The sequence below is a fragment of the Ambystoma mexicanum genome, chromosome 1q (assembly GCF_040938575.1).
Source record: "Ambystoma mexicanum isolate Mex_15411 chromosome 1q, UKY_AmexF1_1, whole genome shotgun sequence".
NCBI lineage: Eukaryota > Metazoa > Chordata > Amphibia > Caudata > Ambystomatidae > Ambystoma > Ambystoma mexicanum.
This window is the reverse complement of record NC_090922.1, coordinates 934,969,929-934,990,803: the sequence shown is the minus strand read 5'-3', so window position 1 is coordinate 934,990,803 and position 20,875 is coordinate 934,969,929. Positions and strand designations below refer to the sequence as shown.

Genomic DNA, 20,875 nt, shown 5'->3' with positions numbered 1-20,875 from the left:
TGCTTGGGGTGCCAGAGTGTCATTTTAGTTCCCATAGCAATTTCATTTTGCTACAGTTATAGGCGATGCCAAATGAGACGCAATAACCTTAGTTAATGCACATTGTGCTCGTTTGGTCACTGTATCTGTGGGTGCGTCATGCTGTGCCATGCATTCTATACAGGCGGGCACTCCACTCCTACAGAACCTGCTGGTATACATCCATAGTTGCCAAGATGCTTTCTCCTAAAAGGGGCTCAATAGCTTGAAGTTCATTAAACAAGCCTATGCTTCCCTGTATGCAATGTGGTGTTCTCTTAACCACGGATTTTAAAATGCTTTCCTCTCACACTGTAAAATTCAATACAAATCTAGAGGTGAAATGGAACAAACATAGCATGGGTTGTTGTAAACATTGCATCCCCTTTCACACACCATAACATGCAAACATTTGCCTCTGATCCTGTGTTTACCCAATACACATTTTCTCTTGACACACTATCATGTGTCATCAGACAGTTCTGCATGAGTAAGAAATCTATGTGGTCTTAAAAGCTCGGAGACAAAACTATGGGCCTCATTACGAGTCCCACGGTAACCGTGCCTGAAATTCCAGCCGGTTATCGCCAGACTCGAATTACTATTCCGCCTCCGTGATTACCGGAATTACCGGGGCATTACGACCCCGGTGACCCGGGAATTCCGGAGGCGGAATTCGGTAAATCCCCATTCCCATTGAGTTCCATAGGACTCAATGGGAATGGGGAAGTGGAAACACCGGTACCATCTCGTGATGGTGCCGGTGTTTTCACGTCCGCTTGCAGGACTCGAGATCACCCGGTATAGAAACAACGGTGGCGACGGGTTTACCGCCACCGTTATTTCCATACCGGGTGACTCGTAATGAGGCCCTACGAGTTTGTATGTATTATAAATGAGCTATATTAATCCAAATATCATAAAGTGACTGCCCATAAGTCCATCCTTTTCCTTCCCTAGTACATTGTGTAGCTTCTGCTTAGTTTATAGTATAGTGAGACTATGGTTGCTTAAGGTTCAGCTTATTTTATCACCCAGGTGTAAAATGTTTACACTCCCAAAGACCTTTTTACAAAATAAGATAACGCTAGCAGTCACTCTTCACCCTTCTTCCCCCCTGAGTTCCTCTGCCCTCCGTTTCTTCTCTGGATTGAATGTTTCGGGCGGGAATAATGTGGACTGTGGTGCTAAGAAACAGGGTGTAGACGTAGAGGTTGTTTCCTCAGCTCAGGGGCACGCTGAACTTTCAGCAGTGTTTAAGCACATTACACACATAAAAGGGCCACACCCTAGACTTAATTAGACAATTCATTCTGAACACTGTAGAGCTCATCGTCAAATTTCAAAACTGGTCTGACACCACCTCACCCACTATAACAATCAACATTCCCTTAAAATGAATCACGCTATAACCAAGCTGATCTGCCCGAAGGTCAACCTTACAAAACCCAAATTAGAACCATGCATTCTTGGACAAATGCATATACTACAACAATCTAAGAACCCCTCAATTCTATTCCAACAATTTAATGGCACTCAAAAGAAATCTCAGACACAAATGCCCTCCATAAGTCAGTGTAAAAAGAAAAGATTTGGCAAACCTATTGCACTGCAAACTGAACGCAATAACAACCTCCATCTGACAACCCCCAGTCTAAACAAAAACACTGGCATACAAGCCCCATTTGAGCACCTGGGCAATAAGGGCAGGTCCCCAAAACCCTTTACATCAACCCAAACAAGCAGGCCAACGATACAAAAAGCACATCTTTCAGATCGTCCAATGTCCCCTCTGCTCAAGCATCAGCAGCACCCCACAAAGCCCATCATTGTGTGGGGGAACGACATGCTACACTGCTACATCAACAAAATCCAAACAGAGAACTTAAACCTCTTGATCAAGCCACAAAAACTCCCCAAACCATAATTGGTGAACAGAACATATAGGCTACTGGACAACACATGGACGCCTAACCCCAACAGGTCACTGTCTAATTCACATTCCATCCTATCTCTTGCGACAAGAACTTAATAAACAAACTGAATATTGCATCCTACCTGATCAGCTCTATCATTGACATTTTAGGTCATCTGCTCGATTTGAATGGCAGCACAAACACTTCCTACCCAACCTATAGAAATCTGCCCAAGTTCTAAAAACTGCTCCATTGAAAATCAACCACACTAGACATCCTTGCTCTTTACCAGCGCTTAAAGGGGGGTTGAAGCCACATACCAGTCTATTCAAGTGCAGCAACACCCGTTCATCCACTGCCTCATACGAAATCTACTGTTTGTCCTAAAAAGATTGGCACACTGCCCACCTGACAACTCCAACACCACTTCAAACAGCCATCTGCTGTGAAAATGCTCAGTCTTTTTTTACCCAGAGAGGATGATAATCTCACTGACATTTCAGGTCATCGTCTCTGATTGAGTGGCAACAACAAACACTTCCTTCTCGAGCCACAAGACCTGCCTGCTGCAGTTGACTCAATAGACTAATGCTAATCAAGGATGATGGATGCTAATGAAACATCTCAATCTGCATAACAAATAGGTTTCAGTCCTTCTTGGTAAAGTAGCTTTCTTGCAGCAAGGTTTGACACGTCCATCAAGGCATTAAATCTTTGATGTTCCTATGGCAGTAAGCACCCATTCTAGGGGCTTCACCGGCCGGTAATAGCTTGAGGCCCAAGTTATATTCTTGAGCGAAGAGAGGGCCTTAATTCTGGGCCACGGTGCAGTTACCGGGCCGGTGAAGCACCCAGAACGGGTGCTTATTGCCCTTAACACCCTGAGGCAAACCCTGAAGGTGCTAATAGCAATGACAAAATTAAAATAACCTGGCCGCGCTGCTTTGTTGACTGCAGCTCAGAGCCCCGCCTTCCATTTCCATGGCTGAAGAACTGGAGGACGAAGCAGTGCAGGCCTGGTTGAGGGGCCATTAAGGTAAGGAGGGGGGTAGGGGATTTTGTGGGGCTTAGGTTCTGGCGGGAGGCAGTATACGAGGGGGTACAGGCAGCGGCGGGGGCAGCGCGGGTGCACCAAGCAATCTGGTTTATTTCTTTTTTTTAAATGTTTTATTGGTTAAACGGATTAAACCTTTAACGTTTCTCCATCTTCTATTACATCACATCAAGTAAATGTCCAATGTTTGATGATATGTAATGATCGCTTCCTTAGCCAATTAAGCAAAGGAATACTGTGAGCCCGTTTATTTTCCTCACTCTTCAGGTCCTTCTTCCTCCAATCCCAATTTTAAGGATTCCACAAATTTTAGGGAGTCTATTGTTCTGCCAACTTTTTCGACTGTCAGTAATCTCTCCCAGTATTCTTCCTCCATCTCAAATGAGATGTTGCTAGTATAGCTCCCCATAGCCACCTGGCGTTTCGATGCCAGGGCCAGGCAGGCTAGCATAACATGTCTAATGGATTCCAGATGTTCTTTGTTTTGACAGAACCTATAATACGCTTTTGACTTTTCCATTAGCTTTCTCCTCCATTTCACCACTCTAGAGTTAGTCTGCATCTCAGCAGGAGGTCTCTATAATGGTTTGATGGGAACTTCTTCAGGTAAGGTGGGAGCATATTTAAAGCTTTTCGCTCCCATATGATGTTATGTCACTAGTTTCTTATCAGTCTCAGCGCCTGAGTTTCATCCCAGTCCTTTTCCTGGATGGTTCTTTTTGCCTTGTCCGGATTGAATTTCAAGGTGTCCTCAAAGATGCTGCACTGTTCCAAGATTGCCTTACATTTTGTTTTCCAATGTTGGAGTATCGTGTTTCTATTTATTGGCCCTGTCTGTGCTAGTATTTCATACGGTTGAGGTGGTTTGTCAAGGATGCATTTTCTGTAAAGAGATAAGATTTTCCACAGCACAATTGACGCCAAAGATTGGAGCCTTAATTCCATTCTTATGAGCTCAATCGCCAACGAATTCGGGAGGCATAAGATTTTCCGCCAAAAGTAAGACTCACATAAGTTCCAGACTTCCCAGCGCAGGGCTAACAAGGCCTCCGCTCCATAGGTAATTACGGCCACCACCTTTTATTTATAGAAGTTGTAATAGGAGTCAAAGAGAATTTTCCATACCTTCGATTTATTATTAGCCCTTGGTTGGTCAAGGTCGTTAGCTTTTCCCGGATCAATGCATGATGCCCCTCTTCATTACAGTTTTTATTTATCCTTATCCCAAGATATAATGTTGCATCCACCACCTCCAGTTTTTCCTTCTCTAGCGACCATACATGATGTTTCCTTGCCGATCTTTTTCCTCGAGTGGACTTCATTATTAGTACCATGGACTTCTTGATGTTTATTTTCATGTCATTTTCTAATAGGTACTTGTTGAAGGCCTCTATCCGTCGCTGAAGTCCAATGGGTGTTTGGTCAGCAAATACCGCATCATCAGCATACAACATCCACAGCACTTCAGTCCCATTGATCTTTGGGGGGAAGGCGCGGGTCTGGTCTCGCATAGTCTTCATATCTGCCATATATATGACAAATAGAAAGGGAGCTAAAGCGCATCTCTGTTTAATTCCACAGGAAGTTCCGATCTTTCTCGACAGCCCTCCGTTTGCTGTAGTTTAAACCTGTATCGTGGTGCCAGTGTACAGGGCTTGGATAGCTTCTAAAAGGTCTACCGGGCATCCCCAGTTCTTCATCTTTAGCCACAGGCGCTCCCGGTTAATCCCGTCGAACGCCTGTTTGAGATCAATAAAGGCGGGTTTTTTTCTTCCAAAGACTTTGCTTTCATCAGATTGATCAGGAACAAATTTAGGGCAGTTCCTACTCCGCTGATGAAAGCTGTTAGATTACCTCTGTCCCCTTTTTTATAGATTGGCACGATGTATGCCTCTGTCCAGAAGGATGGGATTTGCCTTGATCGTTTTATTTGTTGAAAGAGAGCATATATTAAGTCTGACCATTCTTCACAGCTGTCTTTTAGCATCTTGTTCGAGATGCCATCTGGGCCCGCTGCCCTAGAGGCACTCAGCATTACAATGTCATCTGTCTAATTCCAGAGCCCAGGGAGTTACATCGTGGATCTTCTCTATAGCCATTTTCTTGTTTTTCCCATCATACAATAAGGTGTAGTGGTTAAACCAATTTTCCTCCGAAACTTGGTTTACACCTATTGCAGATTGGTTGAGGTCTCTGTTGTTAATTATGTCCCACATGCTTCTTGCATTGTTTGTTGACACTGCGGCTAGCATTTTCTCTGCGTCTCCTTGTGCTCTCAGAAATCGAGTGGAGCGTAGGCAGTTTTTGTATGTTTGCCGACACTTCCTCCATAGTTCATATTTATCACGGGAGTTTGCCTTTTTTATACGTGTCAGATTGTTAGGCAGAAACCTGTGCAGTTCCCTTAGGGACCACTGAAAAAAGTTTAAGACTACAGGAGTAAGCAGTAAACCCAATTGGTAGCAGTGTGCACCACCCAGATTTACCTGGTAGCTGTGGCTGAGCAGTCAGACTTCTCTCAAGAAGAGTTAGGCAGTATATAGAGTATACACAATAGGGCTAAAAACACAGTAGCACAAGCAAACACTGAACAGAGCTTTGGTATAAAAGTATATAATTATTTATTTAAAAACACGCTTGTAAAAATACACTGGCACTAATATGTCAAGCAAGTTCAAACACAGTCACTATAAGTATATACACCTCCCTAGTTAATTATTCGACAAGTCTAGGTTAAGACACCACTTATTTAGCAAAACAGAGGTGAGCGCGTAACCGTAGATGGCACTCCAATAATTTGTTTAAAAAGGCTGAGAAAAGGCAGAATAGGAAAAACACACAATACCAACACTTTTAAGAAACCGCAGCAAGTCAAGAAAGGCAGGGTCTACTGTAGAGCAAAAAGTTCATAGGCCAGGCCCACTCTTGGAGAGAGCAAGGCAGAATGTGCCCAAGATCACACAGTGGAAATGCACTCAAAGTCTTTTCAGAAAAGTCAAGAGGTTGGATCAAGTCAGAAAGGTAATGTTAGCAGGTCCGAGGTCACCCCAGGATAGAGAGTCAAGGATTTACGGGACACCTTGGACAGTCTGTTGCAAGGGACACCAGGCGGGACACCTTACTTGAAATGGTGAGAAAGCTCCAGCGGGGGCAGTTGTTCCTGGCAGCGGGTGCAAGTCAGAGCTTCGTCCAGGGGAAGAGATGATCTCGACGTGGAGGAAAGCTGGAGGTCGTTGCACTGCCAGGGAAGAAACCAGCCGCTGAGTTTCCCGGTTAAAAGGTACAACCCTTTTATTCGCGGTAGTGGTGAAGCGTGGCTATCCGGCCGCCGGGGTGCTTGGCACGGGCAATTCGACCATGAGATGATCCAGGAAGGTGAAAAAGGCGAACTGGTTGGTCCCACCCGCTCAAATGGAAGTAGACTCTCCTGGAAGAAGATCTCCTCTGTCGCCGGGGAAGTGGTGAGTTCGTAGAGCAGGGCTCCACCGGTGGTGTCGTCGTTGTAGATGCCTCAGCTTCTCCGCTCTTTGGATTCTTTAGGTCCTGTGGCGACTTCTGAAGTTCCAGTCCCCAAAGCCCTGCTTTTATGCAGCAAAACCCCCATTCATCAGCCTAGCTGTCACTCAAACATGCTAAGTGGTGAGCCGGGCGGCTCACCACTGGACCAATCACACAAGAGTGCGATTTGAGTTGCCAAGGCAACTCAGTCCAGGGTGCCTAATCGCCCCCCACCCCCACACATCCTGTGGACCCCAGACAGAGTGGCACCATTTGGAGGGCTTCTGTGGAGAAGCCCGCCAAAAAGTGGAACAAAGGGCTCGACTTGGGTTAGAGTTTCAGAGGCGAACACAAATGCCATTTTAAAACTGAGTCCTGGCAAAAAGACCCAACCGGGGAATAAATATTAAATAAATAACCCAGCGTTATCTTTAACATTGCACCAAAAAGTGGTGCGTTTAAAATGAATGGGAAATTCCCACAGGAAATATTCCGGTGGAATATTTCGTGTGGTATCCACTGCCACCAGCCAGAAACTCGACAAGGGGGGACTGGACAGTGCCCCCTTGGAAAACAGACCCAGGGGCAATTGAATTACCCCTACCAGTACGTCCACAAAATGATGGTTTGTACTGGTTCTGTTCACAATTTGAGACTAGTAAAGCCAATGGTGATTTTACATGCCCTGGTAGACAGTAGTCAGTCCCACAGTATGGAGTCTATGTTTGGGTATCACTATGACACCCCTGTGTTACTGCACTGAGGGTGCTGTGTAACACATATACCAAAAACACATGAAGCCCTATGGAGTTAAAGACACCATTGCCCATAAAACACATTACAAAGTCAAAGGGCATTCTCAAATCATGCCTAAGAGTGGGAGAAAAAGAGTCTCACTCTTAGCAGGAGAAAAAAATAAACCCCAAAAATCCACCAAAGCTGCTGGGGGACTCACTAGGTTTGGGAAATTAGCCTTAACAGAGAATTCTCCCTAACACAGATCAGCTCTATATTGTTTCCTTCTGGCCACTAAAAGTTCATCATAAGCCATAAAGGGCTCAAGGTATATGTCACAATGAGTGGTGATATGTGGCAGCCCTGCTTAGTGCCTCTTGCTAGTTTCATTGGACATAATAGTTCTCCAGTCACTACTAGTCATGCGATCGGGTCCCTATAATTGGCGCTTCCCATGGCCAGGTATTTTAGCCCTATGTTTAACTTCCCCAGGGTGTTATAAAGAAAACTCCACTATACCCCATCAAATGCCTTCTCTGCGTCTTTTCTCTTGTTTTTTTCTAGGATATGACAAACCCTCCTAATGTTGTGTGTTCGTCTGTGATTTATGAAACCTGTTTGGTCCAGATGAATCAGTTGTTGGCCAGGATTCTGGTGTAGAGTTTCACATCTAAATTGATTAGTGCTATGGGCCTATACAAGCCACACTGCGCTGGATCTTTGTCCACCTTGGGGAATAGGAGTATTTTGGCCTCTTCCATCGAGGGGGTAATGTGACCCACTTGTGAGAACGAGTTAAAGAGGGTGGTCAGTCTAGGGGCCAGGACATGCTGGTACGCTTTGTAGAACCCTGCTGTGTATCTGTCCGGCCTCAGGGCTTTGTTTACGGGTAGGCACTTTATTGCCTGGATTACCTCGTCCTGTGTAATATCTACGTCTAGTGTTAAGCAATCTATTTGGGAGATCTTCGGGAGAGTAAGTGGCCTAAGGTAGTCTGTCTGGAGTGTTTCCTCTGGGCTGTCAGACCTATATAGTTCTGAGTAGGAGGTGACAAACTGTGCCGCAATTATCAGAGGTGGATTGAACCTGGCTACTCTGCGGGGTAGTAATCCCCTTATCTTTTGGGCAGCTATCTTCTACTTGAGTTGTCCCGCCAGTAATCTGTCTGCTTTATTGGCGTGTATGTAATACCTTTGTTTGAGCGCTAGCAGGCCCCATTCAGCCTTTTTCATTTGGAGGAGATTTAATTGGTCTCTAATTTACTGGTGCTCTTTCCGTAGTTTTCTAGAGGTGTGGTGCGTCATTCTATTCATGACATCCAGGAGGTTGCTTTCTAACTGGGTTTCCATGGCATGTTGTTTCTTTAGCCAGCGGGCCCAGAGGGCTATCAGTTCTCCCCTGGGTGTAGCCTTAATAGCATCCCATACCATTGGTTCAGGTGTTTCGGAACCTCTGTTATTTTCAAAATATTCTGATTTTGGTTTCCAGCTACCCCCGACAATTTTGTCGGTTAGCACTACTTTAGGATAAACCCAGCTCCAGAGTCACTTCCGGTGCCTGTGGAGCTTAAGTGTCAACGATATTGGGGTGTGATCTGAGAGTGTTATCGGCAGAGTGTCTATTCGTTGCATCCTGCCCAAAAGCATGGGTGAGGCACACATATAATCAATGCAGGAAAAGGAATGGTGTACGTGGGAGTGGAATGTATACCCCGGGTCTTTTCCCTTCATCGTGACCCAAACATCATGCAACGCCAGGTGTTCCATCTTCTGTTGCAGGGCTGGTCAGGGTGGGGGCTGAAGGTGCTGTGATTTAGAGCTTCTGCCCCTTTTGGGGTCCCACGCTAAGTTGAAATCCCCCATCATTATTGTCTGCCCCTAGGCGAACCCCTCTAAGTCTGAGAGTACCCCTCTCAGGAATCCATCCTGTCCTGTGTTTGGAGCGTAGACCGTGGCCAGTGCGAGGGTATATGTGTCTATTCACACTATCGCAAAGAGATATCTTCCCTCTATCTATTTTTGTGGACAGGATCTGGGCCTCCAGCCTATTGTTTGACTGTGATCCGGACCCCCCACTTTGCCTTTGGAGTTAGCCTGCAGTACTTGTGGGTATCGTCTCAGTTTTAGGCAATGGGAGTCTGTTTTTTTTTATGTGAGTTTCCTGGAGGGCTAAAATGACTGTTGTGTGGTGCGCTAATAGCCTTTCCAACTTTTTCCGCTTCGCCGGGTATTCAGCCCCCGTATGTTCAGAGAGAGTAACATCAGCATAAGTGAGTGTGTGTCTGCCTGTGCCTTGTTCAGTGCCCCTGGATCGATTTAACTTGAGGGCCCTTCCCCAAATTGGACCCGAGTGGGCTGAGCTGAGAATCGCCTCCTGCTGCGGGTACCTTGCCAGGGCAGCCACCACGTACCTTGGTCTGGAGCCTGGATCCTGTCTTTTCGGGCCAGTCCTGTGAATCCTGTCTATCGGGATGTCGCCAGTGTAATCCTTGTCCAGCAGGTCCGCAAAGATACGAGTGAAAACATTTTTCAAGTCTGTGTCCCACACTGATTATGGGAGGTTCTGTATGCGAATGTTCGATCTGCAGGACCTGTTCTCCGAGGCCTCGCACTACAACTCGATTTTGTGAGTTGCCCTTGCCAGGTCCTCAAGAGCAATGTCGATGGAGCGTGTGTCCTCCAACACCTCCTGTAAGGCCCTTTCGGTGGTGTCCGTACGCTCTCCCAGGGCCGAGATATCCTTCCTCATATCCGCCATTGGATTGTTTCATTTCCCCCATAAATGTCGCAAATTGTATTTGGAAGGCTAGCATCATCTTATTTTGGAAGTCCTGGAAGCAGGCATCGAAGTCCTCTTTTGATGCAGCCATTTTGGGGGATGTGGTACTAGGGTCCCCTTCCTGTGTGGTCGGGGGTTCTGGTGTCTTGCTTGGCAGTTACCTGGCTTCTGGGTCTCTAGAACAGCAGCATTGGATGGTGCTGTCCTGGGCTGAGATTTGGGGCTGCTTTTTGCTTTCTGCCGCTTTCCCTTTACCTCCCGACATTAGCTGTGCTCTTGGGGTTCAGCAAGTATTGAAATGCATCGCGGTTCTGTCCATAGTCTTCCTTTCTGCACTTATGAGCCAAAGTATAGTTTATGTGCTTTTTGTTCCCTGTGCAGGGATAATGGCGGCTGGGCATGCGATGTGATGTCACTTCAAGTCCCCTCTTCCCTAGGGCTCTGCGCTTTGTGCCTGGTAAATGTCTGCGCAAATGATAGACTATGAAGGGTTTGATTGTTTTGCTTGCTTGTATTGTCCTTGGCAGTGGTCTCTCCTTCATGGACCTGTGTGTCCCTCTTAGGCACATTTGTGTAATACGTTCAGTGCCTGGGGGTGTGTGGTCTTGTGTCGGGTAAATTAGTCACTGAGGCAGAGGAAGGGCCTCACCAATGGCCCGTGCCTGAACTGAGGAGGAGCGTATGTAAGGCGTGTCCCTGCGAGTCATGTTGCCTGGAGGTGGGTTATGGGCCCGGAGGAAGGTGAAGGAGGTACCTGGCCATGAAGCAGGGATCCGTGGCTGTCTCTGTGTCCTCTGACTGGCCAATGGCTGTCGGCTGATCTGTCTGCTGTGGTAGTGAGAATCTGTAGAGATCTCGTCAGCCGGGATGCTGCAGATGCGGTCTGTCTGCCTCCTTCCCATCTGTGATCTGCGTTGTCTTGCGGATCTGCTTAACCCCCGGGTCGTTCATTTTGCCCCTTAGGATCCGTAGAGTACCACCAGAGGCCTTTCCAGACGAGCGGGTGCACATCCCGCGCTTGCCGCTGCAGACTTCGGACTGGCTGTGTCGTTACCATCGGGAGGTTCCACCTCCATCCTCGCAGCCGCTAGGGTGCCGACACGCAATGTTTAGGACTCGCTTTTGCCCAGTTTGGTGTTTAGTTGTCTGTTGCAACATGGGACCACGTGGGGACCCAGTTCATAAGTCTTCACAGTGCTTGCTTCGGTTAAGTGCTTCGGTGTGGACGGAGCGCGTAACAACACATCCTCGCCATCTGGCCTCCATCTTGGAATCGTGGATTTAGTTTTAATTCAAATTCAACCTATTATCATTCACACCATCCAACACACCACCCTTAGATCTCAGTAGATTCCACTGGGAACAATGTACCATTACATACCTGGAAATTGTAATTGCCTTCCCCCAAACAAAATGATGTGCCCTGAACCTACGTGCTCATTTGCCTACCCTGGAAACTAATGTGAAGTGTTGGTCAGCTTTTTTAATGTGGCTGTATCTCTGTTAAAGATGCTAGTGTTTTGTATTCCTTCTTCAAGTGTGTCTGTTTTGTTTGTAGCTCTTGTAGAGCCAGGCCAAAGTGGGTTGTAAGGGTAACACATGAAGCAGCTTCGGAGTGCTAGACCTTCAACTAAACCACCTACTTGCTCAAGCCCTGTTTGCCTCCCATTAATATGCTCAGGATCGGACTGGGACAAGAAATAGGCCCGGTCACCACCCCTCGCCTCAAAAAAGTGGCCCACCCGTCGCCTCACCACCCTTGACCTCTGATGACATCACCGGAAGTGGTGATGTCATTTGACCCCACCCCAAAGTGTCATCCCGGGAAGCGATGAAACACAAGCTTTCACCCCTTGACAAAACAGGAAGTGGCATCAAATAGCATTGTTCCCAAGTACACTAAATTACTGTGAATCCAAGCAGACGTCCAAGGACAAATGATAATATATTATTGTATAGCACTTATGCTTAAGCTCTTTTTTATAGAACAAATATGCATACAATATCACCAAACCTGTGTTGGGACTCATTTATCGACCTAATGAGGATGAAAGGCTTTTTGAAAAAAAAATATATAAATTAGAAAAAAATATATATATTTTTTTTCTCTTCTAAACAGAAACCGGCCCCACTCCCCAGGGACTATTTCGGGCCGGCCACGAGCCGAAAGGCAGAGGGTCCAATCCGACCCTGAACATGCGTTAAAAAATAGGCATGCATTGCCTAAAAATGTATATATGGGGTATGCCTCTGTGTTCTTTGGTCAGTTATTCCCAATTAAGTGTGATGACTCTTGCCCATTTAATCCATTTCGAATGACTGGGAACCATTAGTCCAGGAAACGTTACCAGTACTCTATGACTGCTATATCTATGGAATTTTTCGGACATTTCTCCACCTCTAGAGCAGAATGTGCGTATTGGGTGTGATAGAGAGGGGATTCTCAGGCTAGGTGAAACGTTCCCTAGACTAAGCTTGGGAATGATCTAACTTTATTTATTTTATGTTATTTTTGTATTTGTAAAGCGCCTAAGCCTAGGGTCATCAAGGCGCTGTTTCAACCAGTTACACAAGGTGAGAGGACTTAGGAAGAGAAAAAAACAACGAAAATACACAATATCCAAAAAGAGGTCGGGGCGTCCCTCTGCAAGAAAGAACGCGGCATGTTCATCTGTGGCAGACACTTTGCACCATTGCAGTCAGATGGGCAGGTGTGACATCTGTGGCAGACACTTTGCACCATTGCAGTCAGATGGGCAGGTGTGACACACTCAATAGTTAAGTGAACAGCAAGGTTTTCAGGGCTTTGCGGAAGGCCCAGTAAGAATCTTCAGCACGTAAGTTTGGGGGGAGGGAGTTCCAGTGCTTTGCTGCTAGTACAGGAAAGCTTGAGCCACCTCCGTTGCTGCACTTAAAAATGGGAATCACCAGGCGATTTGCTTGCATAGACCTCCCTGGTTTCAGTGTTTTGGATCTCACAATTTTCTGTGCCAGGTAGGTTGGTGCTGTCTCAGACAGGCATTTATGAGTGATGTAGAGCAGCGAGAAAATGATCCTCTGTTGAATAGGGAGCCAGTGGGCTTGCCTTCTGGCTATGGGTACGTGTTCTCTTTTGGAGATGTTGAGTGCAGCACGCAGGGCATTGTTCTGGATAATCTGCATTTTGATAATATTTATTTTGGAAATGCCTGCAAAGAGCACTTTGCAATAGTACAGCCTTGCGCATATTATTGCCTGCACAATGGTGAGAGAGCTAGAGGGAGTCAGGAATTGTCTGGCTGCATTTATCAGCTTTGCTATGTATGCAGATGATGGTGCAAATGTAGGGTCCAAGTAGACCCAAAGTGTTTTCACAGAGGGTGAGACTGGGATCTGAATTCCATCAATGGTGAATGATGTGAATAGTGGGTTAAGCTTACTAAGTGCTGTTGGGGTTCCTACCAATAGTATCTCAGTTTTGCCATCATTAAAGCATAGGTAGTTGGTGGCCATCCATGCCTGAATTGTCATGTAGATTGTGTTGGTCGAGGAGTCGTTGTCATAGTTGCCAGTCAAAGGGAGGAGGGTCAGAATGTTGTCAGCATAGTTCTTGTAGGAGATACCACTGGAGTCCAGGAGGTCGAAGGGGGGTTTGGTGAAGATGTTGTAAAGGATGGGTAAGACACAGGAGCCTTGGGAAACACCACAGGGGATAGGTGTCGGGGGCGCGCAGGCTGTTTTTGAGAACACTCTCATTGATCTGCCTTCGGGAAGGTGGCCACCCAAGTGTTTGCTTCTTGTGAGAAGTTGGCTGCTTGCGTGAGGTGGTGGCAGAGGATTTCATGGTCTACCAGGTCAAAGGCCACAGAGCGATCAAGGAGGAGGAGAAGGGCAGGGTTTCCCTCGTCTTTGCGATTGTCTAGTTGGTTTTTCAGGTCAAGTAGCGCTGTTTCAGTACCATGGCCTCTGGCCTGAAACCTGATTGTCGAGAGCCTAGGATATGGGGGTTTCTAGGAAGTGTTGTATCTGGATGTATGCTGCTCTGTCTAGTATTTTAAGGAGGAACAGGACTGTGTGTGATGGGGCAGTAGTTGTTTGGAGCTGCTGGGTCGAGAGTATGTTTTTTTAGTAGGGGGAGGTCCCAAGATTCTTTTAGGCTAGCGAGAACCATGCTAGAAGTAAATGAGGCGTGGATGAATTTGATGATGAAGGGAGATAGGGTTTCGGACCAGTCTTTAATAATCGTGGCTGGACAGATGTCCCCCTTGCATTTAGATGGCTTGAGACTTTTGAGGATGCAGGAGGTTTCTGCTTCTGTGATTTCTTTGAAGACTAAGGTGGGGGTGAGGGGATCAAGAGAGGGTGGTACAAAGGGGGATATTGTTGGTTTTAATTTTGGCTTGTTTGATGGCAATTTTGGTCTGTAGGGAGGAAATTCTGGACCTCAAGGCGTCCTGTATGTTTGCACACCACTGCTCATCTTTGATGACGGTAGTAGGCGGAACTGCAGGAGTTTCCATATCCATGAGGATTTGGAAGATTTCTTTGGAGTTGGACTTGGCGTTTAGGAATCTGGAGTTGTATGGTGCTGATTTGGCTGAGATGATGGCCTGCTTATAGTCTCATGCAATTCTATTGAAGAGATCTTTGTATAGGGGGCTTAGTGACTTTCTCCGGCTGACTTCTGCTAGGCGTTTTTTCAACCGTAACGTTTGGAGCTTAGGGGTGAACCATGTATTGATGTGCCCTATGGGTTTAGCCTTGCGGGGTGCTAGTGGAGCCACGGTGGTGATTGCTTTAGTTAAGGTGTTTGTATAGAGATCTGTCAGTGAGTTGGGATCATCGGAGAGGATGTGTTCTGGGAGGAGTGGAGATAGGAGCGGGGACATGGAATCTTTGGTCATTTTTCAGGCACTGCGGGACCATGTTGGAGGCAGTTGGGGGAGTGTTGGGATGGCAGGTTTAGAGGGGGGTGGAGGAGAGGATGTGATGGTCGGACCATGGGCAGGGAGAGTTGGATGAGAGGGTGACCTGGCAGTTAAGGGCCGCTACCCAATCCATTGTGCAGCCTTTAATGTGGGTGGGGGTGGTCATGTAATATTTCAATCTGTTGGCTGTGTGTATTCGCCACCGAAGAGACGTGAGGGTCAGATGAGTCGTTGATGCCGAGGTTGAGATCCCCAAGTAGGATCGTTCTAGTTGTGTGTTTGAGGTTGTCCCCTATGATGTGAGGGAGGTTTTATTCAAAGGAGACAAGTGGGCCTGGAGTGTAATAAATAACGTGGATAGCAATGGAGTCATTAGGGCTGGCGGAGAAGCTCACAATTGCCCTCGATAGTGTCGTTTGTGGGTCTTATCTGTGGGGTTTACTTGTCGATGAGGGTGACACCTCCTCCTCTGGATACCAGCCTATCCCTTATAAGTATTGCAAAGCCCTGTGGTAGAGCTAGTGATAGGGCAGGCCCTGAGGCTTGGTGCAACCAGGTTTCTGTGACTGCCGACAGGTCTAGGGAGATGATAAGGTCATTGATGTCTAGTCCGTGGGCTGGTATCAACCTGACGTTTATGAGGGCATATTTCAGTTGGGGTGAGGATGTTAGGGTCTTAGCTTTGAATGGGGGGCTCAGTACACTGCTGTGATTCTGTAAGGAAGGCATTAGAGTGGGGATTGTCGCTGTGGTTATGGGACGTTGGAAAGTTATTCTTGGAGGATCTCCAGCAGTAATGGGGATTTGTTGATGGGATCCTATTCAGTTTGTTTTTGAGGGATTGTAGTTTGTGCAGGGCTCAAGTCGAGGGCACCCCCGTGTGGACGGAGTCCACTCACATTTTTCAGAGGGTGGACTCAGTTCCCCCAGCTAAAATGAGAAACATTGAATGTCTTTGCTGCATTTATGGATTAAAGCCGACCTCTGGGATCGAACCGCAGTCGTCAGGTTTGTATGCCAGACACTTCACCATTGCACTATGAAAAATAACAAGCAACTAAAGGTGCAATGTCCCATTTTGGTACTGCATGTTCCAGGGAAAACATTTGTATGGTTCTTGGAGTTTAAAAATGCTCACCTTTTAATATTTCTAAAAACACTGTTAGAAGAAAATAGCCTCGCTTGGTTTTGTGTGTGTGTTGATTTTATGAAAGGCAAATGGCAATCGTCCTGTGCAATATGGGTGGTTATGCAAAGCTAATTTAATGAAATTTGCATATTTCATCTTGATATGCTAATTTCTGGTGAGGTCACATCCCAATGCGTTTGTTGATGAGTTCCCCCACTTTTATTTTTAGGACTGACCCCTGGGTTTGTGGTTGTCATTATGTATGACATGAGGCTTGTGGATTTGATGGAGTTTGAGTGGAGTAGGGCAAGGTGGGCCTCAGACAGTGGGAGGGTGAGCGCATGTGAGATGGCCTGTTCGAGCGCCTAATTTTGCATTTCTAGCAGGGATGGTTTGTGGCATGCTGTGAGGGGTGGGCTGGATAGTTTTGAGGCCGAGCCTCCCATTTCTGCTGGAGGTAGGAACTGGAGCACAGGTGTAGTGCGCGTTCCGATTGTCCGTCAGTGGTTTGAGACTCGGGTTGTCAGGTGATGGGACTGTGTGGATGACCCCAGTGTTGGTGTCCCCAGGAAGCGGTAGGAACATCAGGCTGGTGCAGCGTAAGGCAGGCTTAGAATGGATATGCACTAGCGTGGTAGGGCTTTGTCCTGGAGCATGGCGTGGCAGGCAAATAGCTAAATCTGGTTTGTTGGGGTCGTGCTGTGAGGAGAGCTCAGTTTAAGTTTGCCGTTGCTGGGTAGAGTGACGAGCAGTATGAGGTTGTCTGCTCATACTCCGGTATGGCTGTCACATGGGGGTGCGGCGCGCATGGAACCAGGGCACAGTTGGTAGCCATCCAAGATGTTGTGGGTGGAGGGCATGATGTGGAGGTTACCAGGTAGGTTAAAGCATGCTTCTGCATGTGAGTTCGCACAGTGGAGGCGATGGCGAGCATAGACAGTAAAGCGGGCTTCAGGAAAGTGGACTAAGGCTGTGGGGGGACATTAGTGCAGGGCAGGTAGTCAGAGCGCAAAACAGTATTCAACTGCATCAGGCTTACCTTCTGGGCGAGGCATCGGACAGGGACGCAGGAGGATACTGGCGGAGGCGGGTCTCAGCGGCTTTGTGGATCGGCCTTTGGGAGCTGCCGGCATTGCAGCTGAAATGTTGCAATACTATTGAATGAGATGGGTATTTTGGCATAAATTGCATACTTACCTTCTTGAGAAAGCTTTTGACAGTGCAGAGTTCAGTCAACTTGTGACAGAAGGCTGGGTGCTGTCCCTTTTATAATTATTCTCCTCCGTTCTTGGCCATATGTAAATGTGATGGTGATTTGTTATTAGTTGATGATGGATCACCAATGTCCTTAATCCTTGATTTTGCTTCCTGCAATTCAGTTTCTGCACTTCCAACGATCTCTGCCTCAATGCCAGCAAGACTGAGATCATTCCCATTGAGGCTCCTGCTCCCTCTTTTTTCCCCTCACTCTGGCCATCCTCTACGGGCTCTCCCCCTGCTCCTTCTTCTGAAGCCAGAAACCTTGGAGTCATCTTCGACTCCTCTCTCTCCTTCCTCCCTCACAATCAGGACACTCCCAAGAAGTCCCACTTGCAACTCTTCCTTCTCAAAGGAATTCTCCCTTTTCTCACTTTCCCTCAAAAGCTCAGTGTTACCTGAGCCCTGGTGGTACTCTCTAGGCTTGACTGTTGCAATAGCCTTCTCCTGAACGTCCACTCTACAACCCCTCCAGGTAATCCGAATAGGGCAGCAAGAGTTATCCTTGGCCTTAAGCCCAGGGACTGCATCTCTCCTGCCCTAAAAACTCTTCACTGGCTCCCGGTTGCTCCGCAGATTACATTCAAACCCTCTGCATCATCCACAAGGCTGTCTGGGACCACGCTATCTGCAACTTTCTCTTACTAAATACTCTCCCCTAGACCTCTACGGCTCCAACCCTCTATGTGTAAAGCATTTTGCTAAATAGAGGGCCGGACGCTGATTACTTTCTTCAGCTGGCTCCATCTTGAGGAACAGCCTCCCTCTTCCCCTGCACCTTGAGGAAGACCATCTCAAATTCCCAAAGCTGCTCAAGACTTTCCTCTTCACCTCCTCCTTTTCTTCTGCACTCCTCTGCTAATCTGACAGTCGCTGTGATTGGTGACCAGGGCCCTTATGCATTCTTCTGGGTCCTGGCCTCCCACACCCAATCGTCCAAGCTTCTGCCTACCTCGGAGCACTTGCTCTGGCACCCACCGCTTCGTCACCCACCGGCCTCACCCTGTAGGCTTGCACTTTCTTCCCAATGCGGCTCCAGACTACATAGCACTTACCATACTATGCACTTCATCTGCTGCTCACACACGACCACAGACATTCCAGCACCTACCTCCACTCCCACTTCCCCCCTTCTTGCTGCACTTGGACATACTGAATATGCACAAGGCATAGTAGGTTCGTCTTTATCTTCCACTTTGTTTTCAATCCCATGTCCCCTCCCTGTTTCCCTGTGGGCACTTCGAAACAGAATTGGCTCACTGTATAAGTGCCTAACAAATGAAAAATAAATAAATACATAAATAAATAGGCCATACTACACACTGGCTTGCTAGTGATGTTTCAAACTGAATGAAGCGGGGTGTTTCGTAGATGCCTCTCTCCTGAGGCAGATTTCTCATGCATGATGTGGAATTATCTGTGATTAATTAATTTTCGGAGCACAGTCTCAGACACTATCTTCAAAATAAGTATGGTACTCACCAGGCTACCGCTAATTTATGGGCTGGATTTCATAGTTACTTGCTCCAGTGATGGTTCATTGTCTTTTTCTTGTATTTGATTTGCTAATATGTGACTGTCTCCATTGGTTACTGTTCCTGCATATTACTTTTCTTCTCTGTGCTATTATTCATAATGTATTATTGTAGTTCTCTCACAACACCCGTACATGAATGTTTTTTCCTCTGGTTTGTCAAGCCAGTAAATAAATCCCTCAAAGACAGTAGCTCATTCGACTTTGACTAACCTATGTACTCATTATTGTGTTTCCAATAGATTGTAACTTCCGATCTCTGAATAGAGTACTACATGATGAAATTATTAACAAGCCGATGGAGACTCTTAAACTGGCGATACCCTCTGGGATTTATACACTGCAGAATAACTTGCTCTATGTTGCACTGTCCAACCTTGATGCTGCTACATATCAGGTAAGTATCATGCCAACCCTTCCGTAAAGACCGAGCAGTGGGTTTATTGGAATAATGATGTTCTGTATTGATATAGATTGTATTGTGCTCCTTTGCAGGTTACATATCAGTTGAAGATTCTTACCACAGCTTTGTTTTCGGTGTCCATGCTCAATAAGAAATTAAACATTTATCAGTGGATCTCCCTACTCATCTTGATGGCTGGAGTTGCATTAGTACAGGTAGCTATTCTCAATAACAAGCATCCTTTGCAAGTCCTGCTGCATCTTTAAAGTTTTATGTCGATGGTGATTACTGTTTCAATGGGAACTAAATTGTTTGGTATTTATTTGATTTTTATTAGTATTCGACTTTAAAAAAATGTTTTATCAAATGCTACATTTTTCTTCAATATTATGATATTTAAGAGCTGCATTTTCCGATAATAGTCCATTAAACTGAGTGGTAAAGCAAAAGTTTTAGCACCATAGTTATTCTTTCTTTGTGATCTTTTTTTTTCACTTTGTTTTTATTAAGCATTTTAACACATACAAAGGTCATCAGGAAATTCCTGGTGGCAACCATGAGGAACAATTTATTTCCCCAACTCCATCCCCCCGCCTTACCCTCCCCCAGTTTATGACGCTACTAGATCTAATTGAATGCTGGGCACAAAAAACATTAAAAGAAAAAACAACTATCCATGGGGCAAGACAATTACGTACAACTGATGTTATGAGGTCGGCATTAGCAGCCAGGGTAAGTACTGAGTTTCAGTTGTTAAGAAGCAAAGCACTGTGGTCCCAACAACGGCAGGGGATTTAGAGTCTCAGAGAGTCACATTCCTCACGCAAGAGAACTGTGGACCTATCCAACAAGAATGAGTCAATTTTGTTGTTGGTTATTGCTGACAGTTTTTCATATGTAAAAATGGCCCACAACTTAGTGAGCCACTCAGCTTTGGAGGGAGTAGTAGGATCCTTCCATTTTTGGGCGAGGGCCAGTCTTCCGGCTCTCAAAATTGCCTTGACCACTCTTGGAAAAGTGCTCTCCTCGGTCTCCAGGGTTGGTGTACCCAGGAGGATCTCCAGGGAGTGCAGGGACGGCGTAGTGCCGACAATCTCTTTAATGCAACTCAACAATTCGGACCAGTAGACCTGGACTGACGAACACTCCCACCACATGTGATACCATGTTCCCCGTTGGGCAGAGAGGGGACATGCTCCCGAACATCCTAGAAAGCCTGACTGGAGGGAGATGCCAGGAGTGCAACATCTTGAAATTGTGCTCCATACCCGAGGTGTACAGAGACCCTGGGAGAAGAGTTCTAAAAATTGCCCCCCACGTTACCTCCACGAGAAACATCCCCATCCTTTCCTCCCAAATGCGTTTGAAGGATTGTCTACCCTCTAAATTTGCTGTGACTAACATTTTGTAGATCCTAGAGAGGGAGCCCTTACTTGAAATAGATTCCACCATAATTTTATGAAAGGGTTTGAGAGGGTGGGTCAAAGCGGCACACCCTCTGGGGTTGGTAAAGATCCCTTTAAGGCATAGTTATTCAAATACTGTGAGCGGGTGGTCCCCCATAGCTGCAGTCAATTAGTCATATTCAATGAAAGTGTTCTGGCCGAACAGTTGAGCCGCTCTCTCTAAGTCCATGTCCGACCAAG

General features: G+C 46.5%; 1 protein-coding gene across 2 annotated transcripts in view; it reads left to right on the top strand.

The window, feature by feature from the left end:
• Positions 1 to 20,875, top strand: part of SLC35A3 (solute carrier family 35 member A3) — a 643,323-nt gene that overhangs the window by 260,613 nt on the left and 361,835 nt on the right. For both annotated transcript variants that reach the window (XM_069641592.1, XM_069641593.1), the window contains exons 3-4: positions 19,069 to 19,223; positions 19,322 to 19,444. In XM_069641592.1, the coding sequence (XP_069497693.1) occupies positions 19,069 to 19,223; positions 19,322 to 19,444 (278 nt within the window). The remainder of the gene's footprint in view (positions 1 to 19,068; positions 19,224 to 19,321; positions 19,445 to 20,875) is intronic.